Raw genomic sequence first — 16,721 nt, 5'->3', positions numbered from 1 at the left:
CTTGACCAAGGCTTCCATTTCTAGATGGCTCTCCCGCTGCATCACGCACTGTCATCAAATGGCTAACAGACCGCTGCCCGGCCATCCGAGAGCCCACTCCTCCAGAGCGATCGCTGTGACGGCATTCCTGTCTGGTGTGCCCCTGCTCAACATCTGCAGGGCTGCTACGTGAAGGTCACGCACACCTTCACGAAATTCTACTGCATCGACGGGGATTCCAGGGAAGAGTCCAGAGTTGGCCAAGCAGTGCTACTGTTTGCTTGAGGGGAGTCTGTTCCTGGGGTAAGTGTTATTGCTTCTGTTGAGCCTTGCCACCTCCCGTGGTTGTGTAATGTTATACTGCGATGTATTCGTTATTCACGAGCATGTGAATCCATGCCAGACCTCCTGTTGGAGAAGGTTTAAGTCAATTACCTGTAACGATTCTCCAGCATGGGTCTGGCATGGATCCACATGCAAACCCTTCCTCCGACCCCTCTGCGGCTCTTTTTGGTCATACTGCCATTTTACGCAATTACCAAATCTGAAGATGCCTGCCAGAGGGGCTTAGGGAGAGGACTGTGATTGGATGGGGGCAGTATGACCCAGAGGACAGTGATTGGTTTAGAGGCGAAATGGTGTGAAAGTGAAACATGTTTTTCTTTTACTGAGGATTGCCAGCCTGAAGACTGGGAATTATTCATGAGCAAGTGAATGTATGCTGGGGAACAATAGTTACAGCTAAGTAACCTAAACCTTGCTTTTACTCAAAAACGAATGCCTGCTAAAACGGTTTCCGTTGAACGAAGTTTGCAATTGAAGTGTTTTACTTATGAAAAGAACCACACTTAATTTACTAACTGTTTGTCTATTCACTTTACTCGCTATTGAGGTAAAAAAAATTACTTCACCACCACATATGTTTCTACTACCACTGGGGAGGGAGGGAGGGAGGGAGAGAGAGAACACACAGTTCCTAACCAATATCTGCCAGAACAACTCCATCTAGTTCTTTTAGCACACTACCTTCGCTGCTAGTGTTGCCCTTGTATGTTTGTCTCTAATCTGTGCCCCTTGGTTGGATGATACTCTGATATTGTGGATGTGCTGTATTCCCTTTGCATAGGAGTTTGAAGGAAAATGACTGTTACCATTACTGTAAATGAGTGAAATTTCTTGTCTTTCAGGAACGATTTTATAATCGTGGTCGTGATGTGTATCTCCCCAAGCCGTCATGGGGAAACCACACCCCTATATTCCGGGATGCTGGCCTCCAGCTGAAGGGCTACCGATATTATGACCCAAAGACCTGTGGCTTCGACTTCGCTGGTGCCCTTGATGACATTTCCGTGAGTGCCCTTCCACCCATCTCTTGCTTCTGGGGTGCAAAATACTTTGGAGTTCTGTCAGTTAATGGTCACTGGGGTCATCCTTTGGATGATCAGGTGCAGGAGGCCCATCACCAGTAGTAATGTACAGAATGTGAAGCTCAGGACATTGTAATTGAGTGTCTCTTCTCTTTATCAGAAAATGCCTGAGCAGAGCATCATCCTCTTCCACGCCTGTGCTCACAACCCTACTGGAGTCGATCCCCGGCCTGAGCAGTGGAAGGAGCTGGCCGCCGTGGTGAAGGTGAATACTTGTCCATTATTTTGACACGGATAAATGTGCATAATAAGACTTGTCTCCATGGCCAACCTAGAATTTTGTCTGTGGTGAGCGGCTGCGCACCTAGTTTTTACCTTGACAGTTTCCCGTTATTCGTCTGCTGTTGTGAAATGTTTTTAATGCTACTGAGTAGAAATTGGGCAGTGCAGTGTTGCAAGCTCACTAGCTGTTAGCAGGTGGATTCAAATATTTACCTATATCACTGGCACGTGTATTCCTCTTGTCTAAATACCAGTCTACCTTGTGATTCTTGGCAAACATGAGCAAAGCATGACTTGCAATCTAATGCTGCATTTGTGCAAAATACATATGTCACAGACAAGCAGTAGTAGAGTTGAGTGATGCTGGTTTGGATGAGGGTTTAAGAAGTTTGTCATTGGAGAGGTACTTTGCTGGCGTAAATATGGGTCTGGAAAGATAATGTCACTTGACCTTTCCTATCTTATCTGAAATGTGCAGCTTGTTGGAGCAAGTTGTTTCTGGATATGGATCTTTAGCAAAAAAAAGACACTAGTCTGCATCTGTAGTGCTTTTCATGTATTTTCCGAAGACATCTGAACCATCTCTATATCTAATATTGGCTCCCCATTTTGAGCAAAGGATAATCCTATCCCAAACCTGTATGTAAGCCTGGCCATCTGGCTTTTGTTGAATCTGCAATAAAACAACTTAACGTTCTTTCAAGGCAAAAGGACTTGAACATGTTTTTTCCTATCTCCTTAAGCAGATGGGTATAACTCACCCCAAATCACGTGATAGTCTCCTGTTGCAGCTCAACTGTCAGCCCAGAACACTACCACAAAACTAAATAAAAGGTTAGGTATTTTAGAAAGGTCAAAACCCATGGGCTCGAATTTTGTTTATTCAGTGCTCATCATTCCACCCCCATAAACCTCCTCCCAAGCACAAAGTCTGTCCCCTTCCTGGCTTTGCTAAGCTTCAAAGGGGTTAACCAAATGGAGAGGTGAAAGAGCGTTTGATCTTCATGATCTGAGGGGGAAGATTTTCCCTTGCTTAAATCGGCTCTGATTAACAGAAATTGGGCTTTTTACCTTGTTGCATTTTCTTTGCACATGAGGCCTGCACCAATATCTCGCATTGTGAAATATAGATTTTGCTCCATCTTGATTTTTGCTGCTTAAGTCATTTTTGACAAGTTGACATTGTCACAATTTAATTGTGTACCTTTTGAATGGCTCTGGCAATGAAGTTTCATCTTTAATGTGTGAATTGTTCTAACTGAGCTGCAGAATGCACTGTTTTCCATCGCAGTTCTCTTTTGGCAAAACTACACGGGGGAAGACGGCCGGTAGCCTTTTGGCCTTGTCATTCGAACACAAGGCACAATTCATATTGTTTTTCTGAAGACAATTTTTGGATATTTGGCAATTGAGTTAAACGCTGGTGTTTGGTCTGACAGCAGTGCACTTTCCATATTCCTGCACCGTTGTGCCTAACCTAGCCAGATGCACTTCACTTGTATCCTGGGCCTGAAAATAAATACCCCACACATGTTTGGGGGGGTACCAGGATCTGGTGCAGATCATCTGAGTCGGGACTGGTAGGAAGTTAGTGTGAACCTCTAAAGCGGTTCATATTTAAGGAGATTGTCTGTTGGTTAAAGGAATCTTTACTTTGAGTATTTAGTGGCTGGCTGTTAAAGCGGGACATGCGATTAATCCACCATAGGGAATATGGTTTTAGTTCACTAACTACCCAGTGATTTCTTATCCACAGAAACGCCAGCTATTCCCATTTTTTGACATGGCCTATCAGGGTTTTGCCAGTGGTGACACAAATCGAGATGCCTGGGCTGTGCGCTACTTCATCGAGCAAGGAATCAATATGGTGCTGTCACAATCCTATGCCAAGAACATGGGCTTATATGGTGAGTAAGTAGGGCCTTCTGGCCTGCATGTAACCTAGTGGGATGCGTGTGGAGTTGTAAAATCCCTTTCAGAGCTTGCTTGTGGTCGTGTGAGAAACTGTTTAATAATTTGGGGGAGGATACAAAGGGAGGGGTTATAGGAGGGTGCAGGTCTAATTTGGTATTTGTGGGGTAAGCTGCAGCCTTTAGGAAAGAACATGTAAGAAAAGGGCCTAAAATCGGGGCAACACAAGATGGTTTTCTTGAGAAAGGGATAGGGAGATGGGAGAGCTGAGGTTTTCTGTGAAACGCAAAAGCAGTGGGTGACCTTCATTTATGAGAGACAGTATGGAAAGCAGGATTGACTAGAATAGATGTTTTTTCAAATTTAATGCACAGGGTGGGGTAGTAGGTCTAAACTGAAAAGATTTCGTTCTTCATTGGGACTCTAGTTAAAGGGGGTATTGAGGGGCCAAATGAGAACTGGTAGGACAGTACATGGGGCTGGGGGGCAGACGGGGAGATGATAAACTGACATTTGACATGGAATGGATTAATCAGGACCAGACTGGCACAACTTTGCCAACAAGAGAAGAAGCCTCTACATCAACTGAATATTTGCTCATCTCCACCCTGGCTTCTTTTTTAAAAGGGGTCCTGTCACGAAGCTGCATTATATCTGGAAGGTGGCCTTGAAGGTGTCCAGCAAGTGCAACCATGTGCTAGGTCGCACCTTCCTAGGTCTATTTGCACCTGACCAAGGCATTTCACCTTTCATCTTTTTGAAACTGAAATCCCACTATGCCTATCTGGCATGCTGCCCTGTGTATTTTGATTGTGCATACCTGCGTTTGCGGGCTTCACTAGTGAGTGGCAGCTTTTTTGTTTCGTAGTACTTTAACAGGAACCTCCTGTGCAAATCCAGTACAAAGTCCAGACGGGTCCACACATGGAAATGGCTACTGCTTGCCTTGGAGAGCAAGGGCTAAAATTGCTGGAACCAGATAGAAGCAGCTGTGTTGGCAGAGACTTCAGGGTGTCTGGAAAGGAATTCCAGAGGCAAAAGTCCCAAACCGAGATATGCATAAACCACCGTAGACTCTAGTATGGCCACGTATCACAGCGAAAATATCCTCTGCAGGTCAGATAATCTGCATCCTTTTTGCTGCCGACCAGTAAACCGAGAGCAGGACAAAGCCTATATGTTGTAGTGCCTTTGTATAGCGCTTTATGTACCATTGGTATGATCTCCAAGCACTGTTGGTTGAACGCCCTTGGGGACCGCGGTCCGTATCAGTTGAAAGAGTAGTGTAGAATATAATGCTTGGGTGCACTTGGTATGTGAGCAGCCAGAGTGGTTTTCGCGGGTTGGCTGCATTAGTGTGGTGGATGTGAGAGATCGGTGTAATGTGCGCAGCAAGGAGGTTGGTTTCCTAGACTGCATTCTCGCTCAGTCCTACAATACAGGCTCTGAGCGACTAAATATGGCCGCTACCCCATACAGAGAGGGCCAAGAGATGGTCATGCGACCCTTCAGGTCTTTGTTCTCTCAAAGGCTAGTTTTCTTTTGTGAACTGAGTCAAAGTACCCCAGCCAGGTAAAATGGTGTCCACAAGGTGGAAGCCATATTGCCCACAAAAAACACCAACCTAGCCAGTGGCTGATGGGTACCCTCTGGAGCACTATGGGGATGACTTTTAGATAACCCTAGCAGCCAGCAGCCATGTGGACTCCTACAGCAGAGTACCCAATAGCCACACTTTGTCAGACTTTGGAATAAGCCTGTCTGAAAGGAAAAATACAGCCCAAAACCCAACCAGAAAAATTCCAGGGGTCGTCAACATCTGGCAAACATCGGCTCTCCCCAAACACCCTCACTCGGTGTCAGGTTTTGGGATTTTCCTCTGGCTGTTCTCCACGTACTCTCAAGCCACAAGCTGTGGTCACTGGGCTTTCTTTTTATTTTCGGCATGCACCAGATTAGGATGGTTTTCCTCGGACCTTTGTCCAGAGTGCATGAGACCTAGCCCCAACTATTGAACATGGTTTTCCAACAGTCCACCTGGCTCTCCTAATGGTAAATGTAGTGGAGCAAACCGGGTTAAACAAGAGTGGTTACAATTGAGAGTAGAATACTTTATAGTATTCAGGAAGGCCATGTTAATGCAATCTTAGTTAAAATGCATCTGTCGCTGTCCAAGAACAATTGGAGTGCAGCTTTAGTTATGTTTGAGTTCATTAGTGTCTTTGAGAACCTACCACTTAAGTTGCTGGGTTAGTTTGTAGGCTCCAGGCACAGGGAGTTGACCAGTGTACTAGCCAACAGAGTGGTAAAATAATGCATTTAAAAGCACCTTTGGATTTAAAAGGGAAGTACAATTGTTCAGAGTACACCGTCAATCCCACCATAGAGAGATCCTTGGTTAGAACGCCAGTAATCGCATCCAGGCAGCGGTACACTTTACACCTACACAAGCCACATGGCAGGAGCGGGCCATGAAAACAGGTCAATATAATCTGGGACATTGACTAACTCCCTGAAGGTATTAAAGATGCAATCCTCCTAGTTTGGCAAAATGGGTCTCTCTGCGGGTTACTTTGCAATAAGATCTCTAGTGAGTGGGACAGCTCTCCTGTTCCACCAACAAAAATGTAGGGTCGAAGGAGGGGCAAAAGAGTATAATGGTGTGAGGAGACCTTTCTTAAACGCTTGAGTGTGTGGGAGTTGCGTAACAGCCAAGCTGTGCCTGGCAAGTATTTTTTTCCTTGTATGAGCCTTAAATTCCTGCCATTTTATTTTCAGGAGAGCGTGTGGGTGCTTTCACTGCTGTCTGCCAGGATGCTGATGAGGCAAAACGGGTAGAGTCACAGGTGAAGATCCTAATCCGGCCCATGTATTCTAACCCACCCATCAACGGAGCCCGAATCGCTTCAACCATCCTGAACAGTGCAGATCTACGCAAGGAATGGTGAGCAGGCTTATAACAGCCAAACTCCTCCCCCGCCTCAATAACTGTTGCATTCCTACAATGTCGAGAGGAAGGGTTTTAAGAAAAAAAGCTTTTTCTTGATATAAGTGTAGCCAGCACTTTGTGTGTAGAGGTCATTTCTTCTAGTGGCCTAACTATGCATACACTCAATGGATTTGCAGCATTCAGGGAAAGCTAAACCCACGACGCCCATGCTCTTCACTTTCACTCCAACTACCAATTTTCACGATCTTAATGTTGCTCTCTTTCTTACTTTGCATCCCGCACCTTCCTAACCACATAAAGATTCTTGATTCATTCTGTTGCAAAACTGGAGTTATGTTATCCTTCCTCAACTGCCTAAATTGGCTGTCATTGTACTCCCACACCAGAGCAGAAGATGGCCAATGACGCAAACTGATTCCATTGTCGATTCCACTTTTTGTTTTTGCATAAACGTCTTTGGTTCAGGGGGGAATTTTACTGAGGCATTATTTCATTTATGTGCTTCCTCTGGCAGGGTTATGGTGAGGGTAGGACAAAAAACGTGATTAGGCTCTGCACCTCTTGGCCACAAGAGCCATTGGGTAAATGCATTTTCCAAGCATGGAAATGCATTGTGTACCTTGCCTGAGTGGGGTGGTGCCTGTAACGACTAAGACACCGCTTGAAAGATCCTGCAACTCAAAACTTTGAGGCTTGGACCATTCTTCCAAACTGGTCTGGAAACCCAGGTGTGGCCATAATACGTATACCATATAGGGACTAGCCCTAGCCAGTGGGATAACACTGCAGTGATAATGGGCACTGTTAAATACCTATTACATGCAAGGTCTATTGATTACATTTTCTTGGGTATTTTGGTGAACGTGTCCTTTGCTCCAATCATAAGGATGGCCACTGCACCACACTGATGATCCCAGCAAGGGTGAAACTTGTGCGATTGTTGAATTCTTGTGCTGCTCTACTGCTCTTGTGCTGAAAACCCACCATGAAATAGTGCTGCGCCGTAAGACATGTACAATGATTTCTGATGGCGCAAAGACTTTGCCTGTATGTCCCCGACCTGGCAGTGAACTTCAGTCATAACCTCTAGGTGCTGCTTTGAGATGAGATGGAATGGTAGAATAAGCCATTCAGTTAACAAGCCACAACATTTACATCCGGAGTGGGTTTGTTTTGAAGTCTGGTCTTCGTGCTGCTGCAACAGGTGTGGGGGAAATGTATGGTAGCCCTGGTAGCAATCAATTTTCAGTGTACTTTATTTAAAGCCTGGTGAAACTTGTCTAATGCTCTGTCTCCCGTATAGGCTGGAGGAAGTAAAGGGGATGGCCAATCGAATCATCAGCATGCGGGAGCAACTGGTTTCCAATTTGAAGAAGGAGGGCTCCATACACAACTGGCAGCACATCACTGACCAGATTGGCATGTTCTGTTTCACAGGCCTAAAGCCCGAGCAGGTGAGTACGTCGTGGCTGATCACTATTTGGGGGGTGAGTTGGGGGCTTTTACTGATATAAATTCACCCTAAAGCTTGAGTGAATAATTATTTTCACAACAAAGTGTATAACTGGTCTTTTTGGTATGGAGTATGCATACAACAGCGCCCGAAGCCCGGAGCACAGAATCTCACTGTGCTGTGCCCTGGGATTCTGGCACCATGGTGTGCAGACTGCTTAAAGGAGCAGGGCCCGCATGTAAGTGGGGCAGGGGGTGCCGCGTAGCGGTTGGGGATTCAGTGGTATGAGGGGGGTGACCAGGACCGGCAGAGGAGCCGCGCACAAGGTGTCACCACCGGAATGCAGCCTTTTTGTGCTGCAATCCGCGGGTGCAACCTTTTGTGTGTGACCCATAGACATAGAACCGTCTTTTTGTTGTCACCATCGAAAAAAGAAAGTACTTTAGTCTTTGTATTGTTAAAGGTAATTGCACCGCGCACTGTCACCACTGCTAGGCTTCCCAGGTGCTTTGGCGGATCTGAAAAGGAGGGGGGGGGGGTTAGGGGAGGGCTTGAAGGGTGCAGTAGGAATAGAAAAGTGAGAGTTGATGTCCTGTTGACTGCCTCAGTTCGGTTTGCACCGTTCGCTGAGCTGAAGTGTGGTTTTTGATCAGTGCCAGAATTCCCATGTGCTGTTGTGGCAGGGTAGGTGTTTAGTCTGTGGCAATGTGGTGAAGTGCGTGCGGATTGCTGTGCAGAGAGGTGGCTGTGAGTTTCTGTGTGTTGATTATGTGGAAAGTTGAACATTTTAAGGTACGGTTTTAAACCATTTGTCGATTTCTTACCACTTTGTCTTTGAGTTTCTGTGCTCAATCTTTATGGTTATCCTGTGTGTTTGGTATTCTACTTTGACCGCCTAGTTGGCAGGCATGCTGCGGAGTGGAAGCGCTTTGTGTGGCCTCAGTGGTTTGTGTATCAAGCTCATATCTGCTACTTCCCCCTGCCCTGCGGCAGGTGGAGTTAGTTTCACAGCACCTGTCCCTTACTGTCCATCCTGTTGGTTGCCCCCACCTATCCAAGTATCCTTTTAGGATTGGTGGCATGTGGGTTGGATTTCTTTGGCTTCCTACAGGTGTATTCACAGGTTTTTGTGTAACTTCTACCTAGTTGATTCTTCCTGAATATGGAGCAGAGAGGCAAGTTTTGAGTAGTTTTCTGAACTCCAAATAACCCCCTGCATATGCGTATGTAGCTAAAATAATCGATTAACCTCTGTTGGTATGTTGAAATGGGCCAGTCTGAAAGCTGCCCGGGAACGAACATCAAGCTGCTAATATGGACAATTCAAGGTTGGCACATTGACAATTGATTTCTGTGGCAAAATTTTCCAATGACTGCAGAAACGCTCCCTGCGCAGTGCTGGAATAGATTACTTCGGGCAGGGTTTACTTTTGTTAGTGGACTCGCTACGCTCCTGTGCTGGAGCCTTTATTAAAGTATGTGTGAGGCCGAAAAGTAATTGATGGGCAAAGATGGTCCAAAGGATAGGAATCCTTTTTCACCCAGAGAAGAGAATACCAAGCCTGGAAGATTTTCTTCACGGTTCATGTCCTCCACCTGTAAGGGCCAGTGGGTAACGAGAAGGAATAGGGTTTATGCTCCATGGCAGTTGGGTGGGTGTGGAAAGCCATGTGATATATTCTTCTTGGAAAATGAATACTTTCTGAACACGAAAGAATCATTAGTGGGGTGTGATTGATTGGTGTGGGACGGTGACAAAGCTGTAGTGAAAACATAGTCCTTAAAGTCTGGTATTTGAAAGGCATTTGGCTCCTTTACGTTTTTGTCATTTAATCTTTGATTTTGCTTTAGAGTAGGTCATTCCTAGTGTTTGAACATTTTGTGCTTTTGTTTCCAAGCAACCTAAAACTGTTGTATGTATAGTGACTATTGACTAGTAGTGGACTGGAGTGGCAATCCTGGGTTTTTCAATCTATAAATCTGTACTTTGTGATCACAGGTTGAATTATGACTTCGGACACCACAAAGTCCATCTTGCAACTGTTCTCTCAAAAGTCGTTTTGCCTCTGAACAACACTCAGTGACATTAGTCAATAATACCTTAACCATAAATCACTGAACTACCTCTAGCTCGAATCGGCAAATTCAACACGAGCAATTTTGCTGAAACGCACGCTACCCACCCATCTTAATGCTTTCAATAACCTACTACCCCTACAGCTGTTCTTCTCTGTGTAATCGTGGATCACCCTCACCAGCTTCCTTTACCTCCCATAGATTCACGTCTAGTAACCTTCAGTCATGGGCAAAATGGATAGCTGCAGGGCAAGACCTTGCGCAGAGGATACACTATGGTGGGAACTGGTGCCATACAAATGCATATTGTGTTGCAAGCAGGACCAGAAACAACGCAAAAACTGTTACAAACCTATCCCATGTTTCCATATGAGCAGATGGTCGGGAGTAACTGTGTTGCCACTAGAGTTGTAAACTGAGTATTTGTTGTAAGGGTACTTGAATGGCAAATAGCACCAGAATATACATCGCCATATCAGACTAATTTGAATGGTAATTGTTTGTGGGGCTGCACCTACTCCAACTTGCATGCAGAGTTTTTTTTTTTTATAGAATGTCTCTGTGAAAGGATTTCAATTCATGAAGGCTGTAGTTCCCATTTCTCTGAAGCAGGCATGAATACCTTCAGTTAGTCAAAGCGGTGGAAAGGGGGCTCAATCCAGAGGTTAAGGTCTGCACTTTGCAGCCTTCCTGCCAAGTGCCTTCACTCCAGAAGTCCCTAAAAGCTCAAGACAGGGCTTGCAAGTACAGTTAAAAACCGTCTGGTTGACTGTCCCGAAATTTGAGCCACATTGGGTGCTTCCTGGTGGAGATACGGCTGACTGCCAGCCGCAGGAAAACAAAAGTGATTTCCCCCGGCTCTCCACGTCTATTGAGCAGCGCAGCCGCAGGAGCAACGTGGGGCCTGCGAGGAGGGGCCTGGGCCACTGGGAGGTGTGTGGCCACCAGTGAAGTGGAGGACCCGGGACCGGAGGAGCAGACAGCTTGCACCCAGCGGGGGGAGCCTCTTGACCTCAGCGGAGAGGGACCGGCAACAGCGGTAAGCCTGCTGGTGTGAAGTCTGATGCAGCCATGGAGGCGAGGCCTGCCAAGAGACACGGAGACCCAGCAGTGGCAGGCAGCCCACAGGGTGCGGTTGCCATAAGGGAGGCGTTTGGCCACTGTGGACTTGAAGGGCTGCCACCCCCCACTGAGGAATAGTGGCAGTCTGCATCAGAGCCGTCATAGCCTGGGAAGGTGTGGGCCCACAGGCTGCGACCAGGGTGTATGCCTGCCTTCTGGGACGGCAGAGGTGACTAAGTAGTAGCCACTTGCAGGCAGACCCCAGGTGACGTCCTATAGGAAGGGGGGGGTGAGCTGCCTCCTGGGAGCAGTGGACTGTTTGAGGGGGTGGGGTAGGGGTTGCAATAGAGGAGGAAGTGTCCTGTGGGTAAACTCAAGAAGTATTGGTTGGCCAGAACCCTGCACTGAGCAGACTTCTGCTGAGGTGAACTGGGACCAACAGGTGTCTGAGATACGGCAGACTCAGAAGGCACAGAGGCATGTGGGAGGACCGGACCGGAGTGGTGTGGTGGGTCAGACTGCCTGTCAACTTCCCCCACCCCCCTTGAAGGTACTGCCTCTGAGGGAGAGTTGAGACGGTGCTGGGGTTATTGGAGGGGTTCTCCACAGAAAGCAAGAACTGGGGTCATCCCTGACTGCTGGCTGGGCTTGCCCCGGACAGAGGGCTCGATTCTTACATGAACTGGAAGTCGAATTTGGGTTGCTTCGAATATGCACGGAATACAGAATTGGGGTTCTACCCCAACCTTCAGCATGGCAGAAGATGAGGACCCCGTATCCATAAAGATGGGACATTGCCTCATTGCTGGAGGAGATTAGGGCCGATATTGGATGCAAAATGGATAAAATCAGTGTGCAGATAGACAAAATGGATGAGGGGCTGCAGGCAGTCGAAAACAATCCGCCATCCCTTGAGATGGAGATGGTGGAACATGAACAGCAGAGCTGGAGAGGAGTGGAAGTTGCCCTTAAGATGGCCGACTACGAAAATCGAGAGGAGAAACAACCAGACTTTTTGGGATACCACAGAAGGAGGGCAAAATGTGAAGAGACCTGCGAACGATCGTACATGAGGCAGCAAAAGCACTATTTGTGGATGGTGCCATCAATGAGCCAAAGAGTGCACAGAGCGGGTGGGGCTGGAAGAGGCCAGAGATCCGTCCTTGCCCATTTTCTCATTTACCCCGAAAAGCAAAAGATCCTGGAAAAATGAGGGGGGGGGGGGCGGGACAGGTACAGTGATGCTGGGCAATGCAAAAATCTCAATCGTCCAGGATCTCTCGTCCCTCACACTGGCAAATCAATGTTTATGCATGCCCCTTACAAAATGACTAAATCAGAAGGGAGTTATGTGTACAGGTGGGGCTTCCCCTTCTCTCTCCTTTTGAAGTGGATGGATAAAGCTACAAACTGATCCCGGAGGATGACATACGTAGGGTCACCAGTGAATTGATTAGGGAGGACGAGACACAACGGAGGGAGGACCGAAAGTCCCAGAAGATGGACAATGGCAAGATGGACAATAAAGGGCCCGAACAGACAGAGTTCCTGGCTCACAATTTCGGAAGCTGAACACTTCTCGGCTCGGACCCCCGGAACCTGACAGTATGTCTGCTGGGGGGGGGGGCTAAACTTGCATGCTTCAGGCACACTTAGTTTCTGGTTTGATGGTAATGTGTTGGGGAATATGGATAGTCTCATGGGAGGAATAAAACTGGTGGGTGGGTGGATGAGATTGGGAAGGGACTGGAAGAGTGCCTTAGTTGGGCGGAGTGGACTCATTGTGTGGGGGGAATGCTGCTGTGTTGGGGGGAGAGGGGCAAAGGGGAGTTTTCTGGGTGATTTTAGGGGAGTAAAAGTAGAGGGCTCTTGATTTTGAGGTGCAAGGGGGGGGGGGGCGATCCTGAGGACCGGGTCCTATTGGTGGTCCAGTGATTGTCTAGTGATGTTAACTGGAGTGGATTGGCTGCCACATGGAGATGGTGAGTGGGACGTGGAGGGGACATGGTTGTGAAAGGGTAGCCAAGAGTTAAAATGCGTGCTATAGGATGCAGTCTGTCCAGGTGGTGAGATTTGACATGAGGGAATGGCGGACCTGAATAGTGGGGGAAAAGGGAGGATCATCTGCAAATTTGCACATTGAATATTAAAGGGCTGAATTTGCCAACTAAAAGGTTCTTTGTGGCCAGGGAGTTTAGAAGATTGGGGATGGGTGTACTCTTCCCCAGGAAACAAGGTTCTCTAGAGGAGAGTAAAGGAAGATTCCATGCAGTCTGGTGGGTCAGGTATTCTGTGGCTCGGGGATGCGAGGAAAGTGGTTGTTGGCATCCTGATACACAGGCGTGTGGAAGTTGAGAATGTGGGGAGGGCAATATTGTTGGTGGGCTTGTTGAAGGGAGTCGGATTTACTTTTGTGTTTCTGTATGCCCCCAATCAAGGGAGTTTGCATTTTCTTAAACTCATGTTGGCGAAAGCCTTGAATGGGGGTGCAGGACATATAGTTGTGGGCAGGGTTTTAACATGTGGGTGGACTTAATGGGATAGAAGATTAATGGGGCTACTTGGAACGTGGTTCCATCGTTGGCGTGGGGAGGGCTACATGATTGCTTGGACTCGCATGGCCTGCGGATGTGTGGTGCTTTTTCCACCATCAAGAAAGGGGATTTCCCTTCTACTCCACGCCCCATGGGATTGCCTTTGTATCTCATGGGACCTCTTGAAGGGAGCGCTGGGTTCAGAAATTCACCTGGTTGCCTGGTCCGACCATGACATGGTATCCCTAGATTTGTCCTGGAAAAACCTGGGCTCCAACAAATGGAGATGCAACAAATCCCTGTTGAAGGATCATGTGTTCCGAGAAGAATTTGGGGGGGCGATATTTCCTTCTGAATGACGCGGGCGAGGTGTATCAGGGCACGGTATGAGATGCGGCAAAGGCGAATTGGAGCGGCCTGCTGATTAGAGAAGGGGCACATGGGAAGAGGGAGGACCCTGCTAGAGAATAGACTGCACAAGGAGATTAGGGACTTGGCAAGACGGATACAGACAGTGGAGGAAGGGGCATGGAACTGATGAAGGAAGTGATGGGTAAGAATGGGGAACATCGGTTGTTTGAGGAAGGCAGGATCATTTTGAAGCTCCAGTTTCTGAAGCAGAGATACTATAAAAAGAAAAAGGAGACAAGGCGGACTCTCTGCTGGCAGTGCACCTGCGTGGCCAGCGTGCTGATTGGATATCGGGGGTGTGGGGGGGGGTTCCCTAGAGGCATGCTGGAGACTACAGTGGGACTGGTTGAGACCATTGAGGACTTCTACGAGGGCTTATATAGGGGAGAGGACCATTTGGAAGGGGATGGTGTGGGAGTCTATTTGGCAGAGGTGTGCCTACCGAAACTGACCCCGGAGGAGGAAAAGGAAATGGATGCCCCCATTACAGAAGAGATTGCAATCCTGGGAAAGGCAGAAGGTGACGACTGGTATACCACCTGTTTCTACAAGGCATTTGCAGGCATTCTGGTCCCACACCTGGTCAAAGTATTCATTCACATCCTGGAAACTGGAAGGCCCGCAAAGAAGTTTGTGCACGCTCTTATAACTGATGCATAAAGACGGCAGGGACCCCAAGGTATGTGCATCAGATAGCTCGATCTCTATCCTCGATGTGGATGCAAAGTTATTTACAAGATTCCTGTCAGAGAGGGTCTACGCGCATATGCTGAGACTAGTGCATTCTGACCAGGTTGGCTTCACAAGGGGCTGATACGATGCATAAATCCTTGCACCCGTTCGCAGAGGGCAGCAGTGGGGGGGGTGTAACCCCACAATCTTATCTGTTGATGCAGAAAAGGCATAGACTGAATTAGGCATCGACTGAATTGGGAGTTTTTGAAGTTAACTCTGGTTAAGTTTGGATTAAGGATAAGGTTTTTGCAGGGTTTCCTTGCATTGTATTCACACCCAAAGGCCTGCATGGCTGCCAATGGGGAAGTTCTCACAATGGTTTGGGCTGGGACGGGGCACTAGACAAGGCTGTCCCCTTTCACCATTCTTCTTTGCTCTTTCCCGGGAGCCCTTGGCCCAGAAACTGCGGGACGACCCTCGAGTGGAAGGGATTCTCATGGGGGTGTGGAATACAAATTGGGTTTATACGCTGATGACATTTTACTGCACCTTAGAAATCCAGTGTCCTCAGTCCCTGTCGAGATAGTGAAGGAATATGGGGCACTCTCGGGCTTCATAATCGACGGGGGGGGGGGAAATCCATTCTGTTCCCACTGGATTGATAGACAGAGACTGGCTGCATTGATGAGGGTCGAGGAGCAGTTGCGTTGCCTAGGTACTAGGGTTACAAGGGAGGTGAGGGGTCTATACAAATTACATTTCTCGCCACTCTTGGCAAAGTTATTTGAGGATTTGGAGAAATGGAGTAACCTGACTATTTCTTGGTTGGGATGGTTGAATACTATAAAGATATTTCTCCCAAGAATCCTCCATTTGTTCCATATGATCCTGAAAACAGAGGGGTGGGCTTTCCGGGTATTTATCTGTGCTATAAGGCGGCACAATTTAAGGTTCTGCTTCTGCATTTGAGGGAGCAAAGGGATCGTCGGTGGGTGGAGTTGGAGAACTCCTATTTCAGAAGGAGAATGGATATGGGTGCAGAAACTAAATTCCGCGAAAGATCGGGGAACATCCCATCCAAAGGGTCAGCTGGCATTTATGACAGCAGGGCCTGGAGATTGGGGGGGGTGGGGGGGGGGGTCATGACCTGTACCTCTCCTTAGTCACCTGCGGGCTTCGGAGGTGAGGGACCAGATCCCAAATCTGAATAGATTCCAGACTGTTTGATGCTGGCCTCACAAGGTTGGGTCCGTAATGGAGGGCGGGCCAGTTTATTTCATTGATAGATCTGGGGGGGGGGGGGGGGGGTGTAGGAAAATTGTAGGTTTTTCTTACCTGCCACTGAAGGGTGTACTTGCAGCTGATGACGAAGTACAGGGGGAGCCAACCCCCTTAGAGAAGGTCCTGGATTCAGGAAGGGATATGAAAGGGTTGCTCACGGCCCTGTATGGGGCCTTGGTGGAGGCTGGCAGGCAAAGTATGGAGAAACTCCGGAGTAAGTGGGATGGGGACTTGGGTTGGGAAGTAGATGAAACACTATGGCGAAAATGTGTTGTAGGGCGTGCAGGACTTCTATTGCTTGCCAGTACAAACTTCATGCGATTAAATTGCTCCATAGGTGGCAGTATGATCCAGTGCGTATCTCCAAGATGTCCCGGGGACAAATCCTCCTTGTTGGCATGAATGTGGGGAGCGTGCCGATTATTGGCATGTTTAGGTGTGCCAAGGTGCAAATCAATTGGGATGAAGTCTTAGGGTGGATTAAAGAGGTGGAGGGTGTCTCCAGATTGAAAACACTGTTCTTGGTTTTATTTGATCTGGTAGGCAGTGAAGGGAATACAGCAGTCTACCGCACTTGCTGCATTCATTGTTACGGGCGGGAAGGGCCTGGCGATGCACTGGAAAAGAGCGTGCCTTCCAGGTAATGGGGAATGGATAAATACAGGGAAGAACATATGTGATGGAAAGGATTGCGGCGGCCATACATGGTAGTGGGGGGGTGAACCTTCAGGTGGAATGGG

General features: G+C 47.7%; 1 protein-coding gene across 1 annotated transcript in view; it reads left to right on the top strand.

The window, feature by feature from the left end:
• Positions 1–16,721, top strand: part of GOT2 (glutamic-oxaloacetic transaminase 2) — a 165,658-nt gene that overhangs the window by 146,058 nt on the left and 2,879 nt on the right. Inside the window, exons 5-9 of the mRNA XM_069654681.1 lie at positions 1,167–1,328; positions 1,507–1,611; positions 3,385–3,535; positions 6,318–6,483; positions 7,793–7,943. Of these exons, the coding sequence (XP_069510782.1) occupies positions 1,167–1,328; positions 1,507–1,611; positions 3,385–3,535; positions 6,318–6,483; positions 7,793–7,943 (735 nt within the window). The remainder of the gene's footprint in view (positions 1–1,166; positions 1,329–1,506; positions 1,612–3,384; positions 3,536–6,317; positions 6,484–7,792; positions 7,944–16,721) is intronic.

This window comes from Ambystoma mexicanum, chromosome 1p, assembly GCF_040938575.1.
Source record: "Ambystoma mexicanum isolate Mex_15411 chromosome 1p, UKY_AmexF1_1, whole genome shotgun sequence".
Classification (NCBI taxonomy): Eukaryota; Metazoa; Chordata; class Amphibia; order Caudata; family Ambystomatidae; genus Ambystoma; species Ambystoma mexicanum.
The sequence above is the reverse complement of the archived record's forward strand: the minus strand, read 5'-3'. Positions and strand labels throughout refer to the sequence as shown.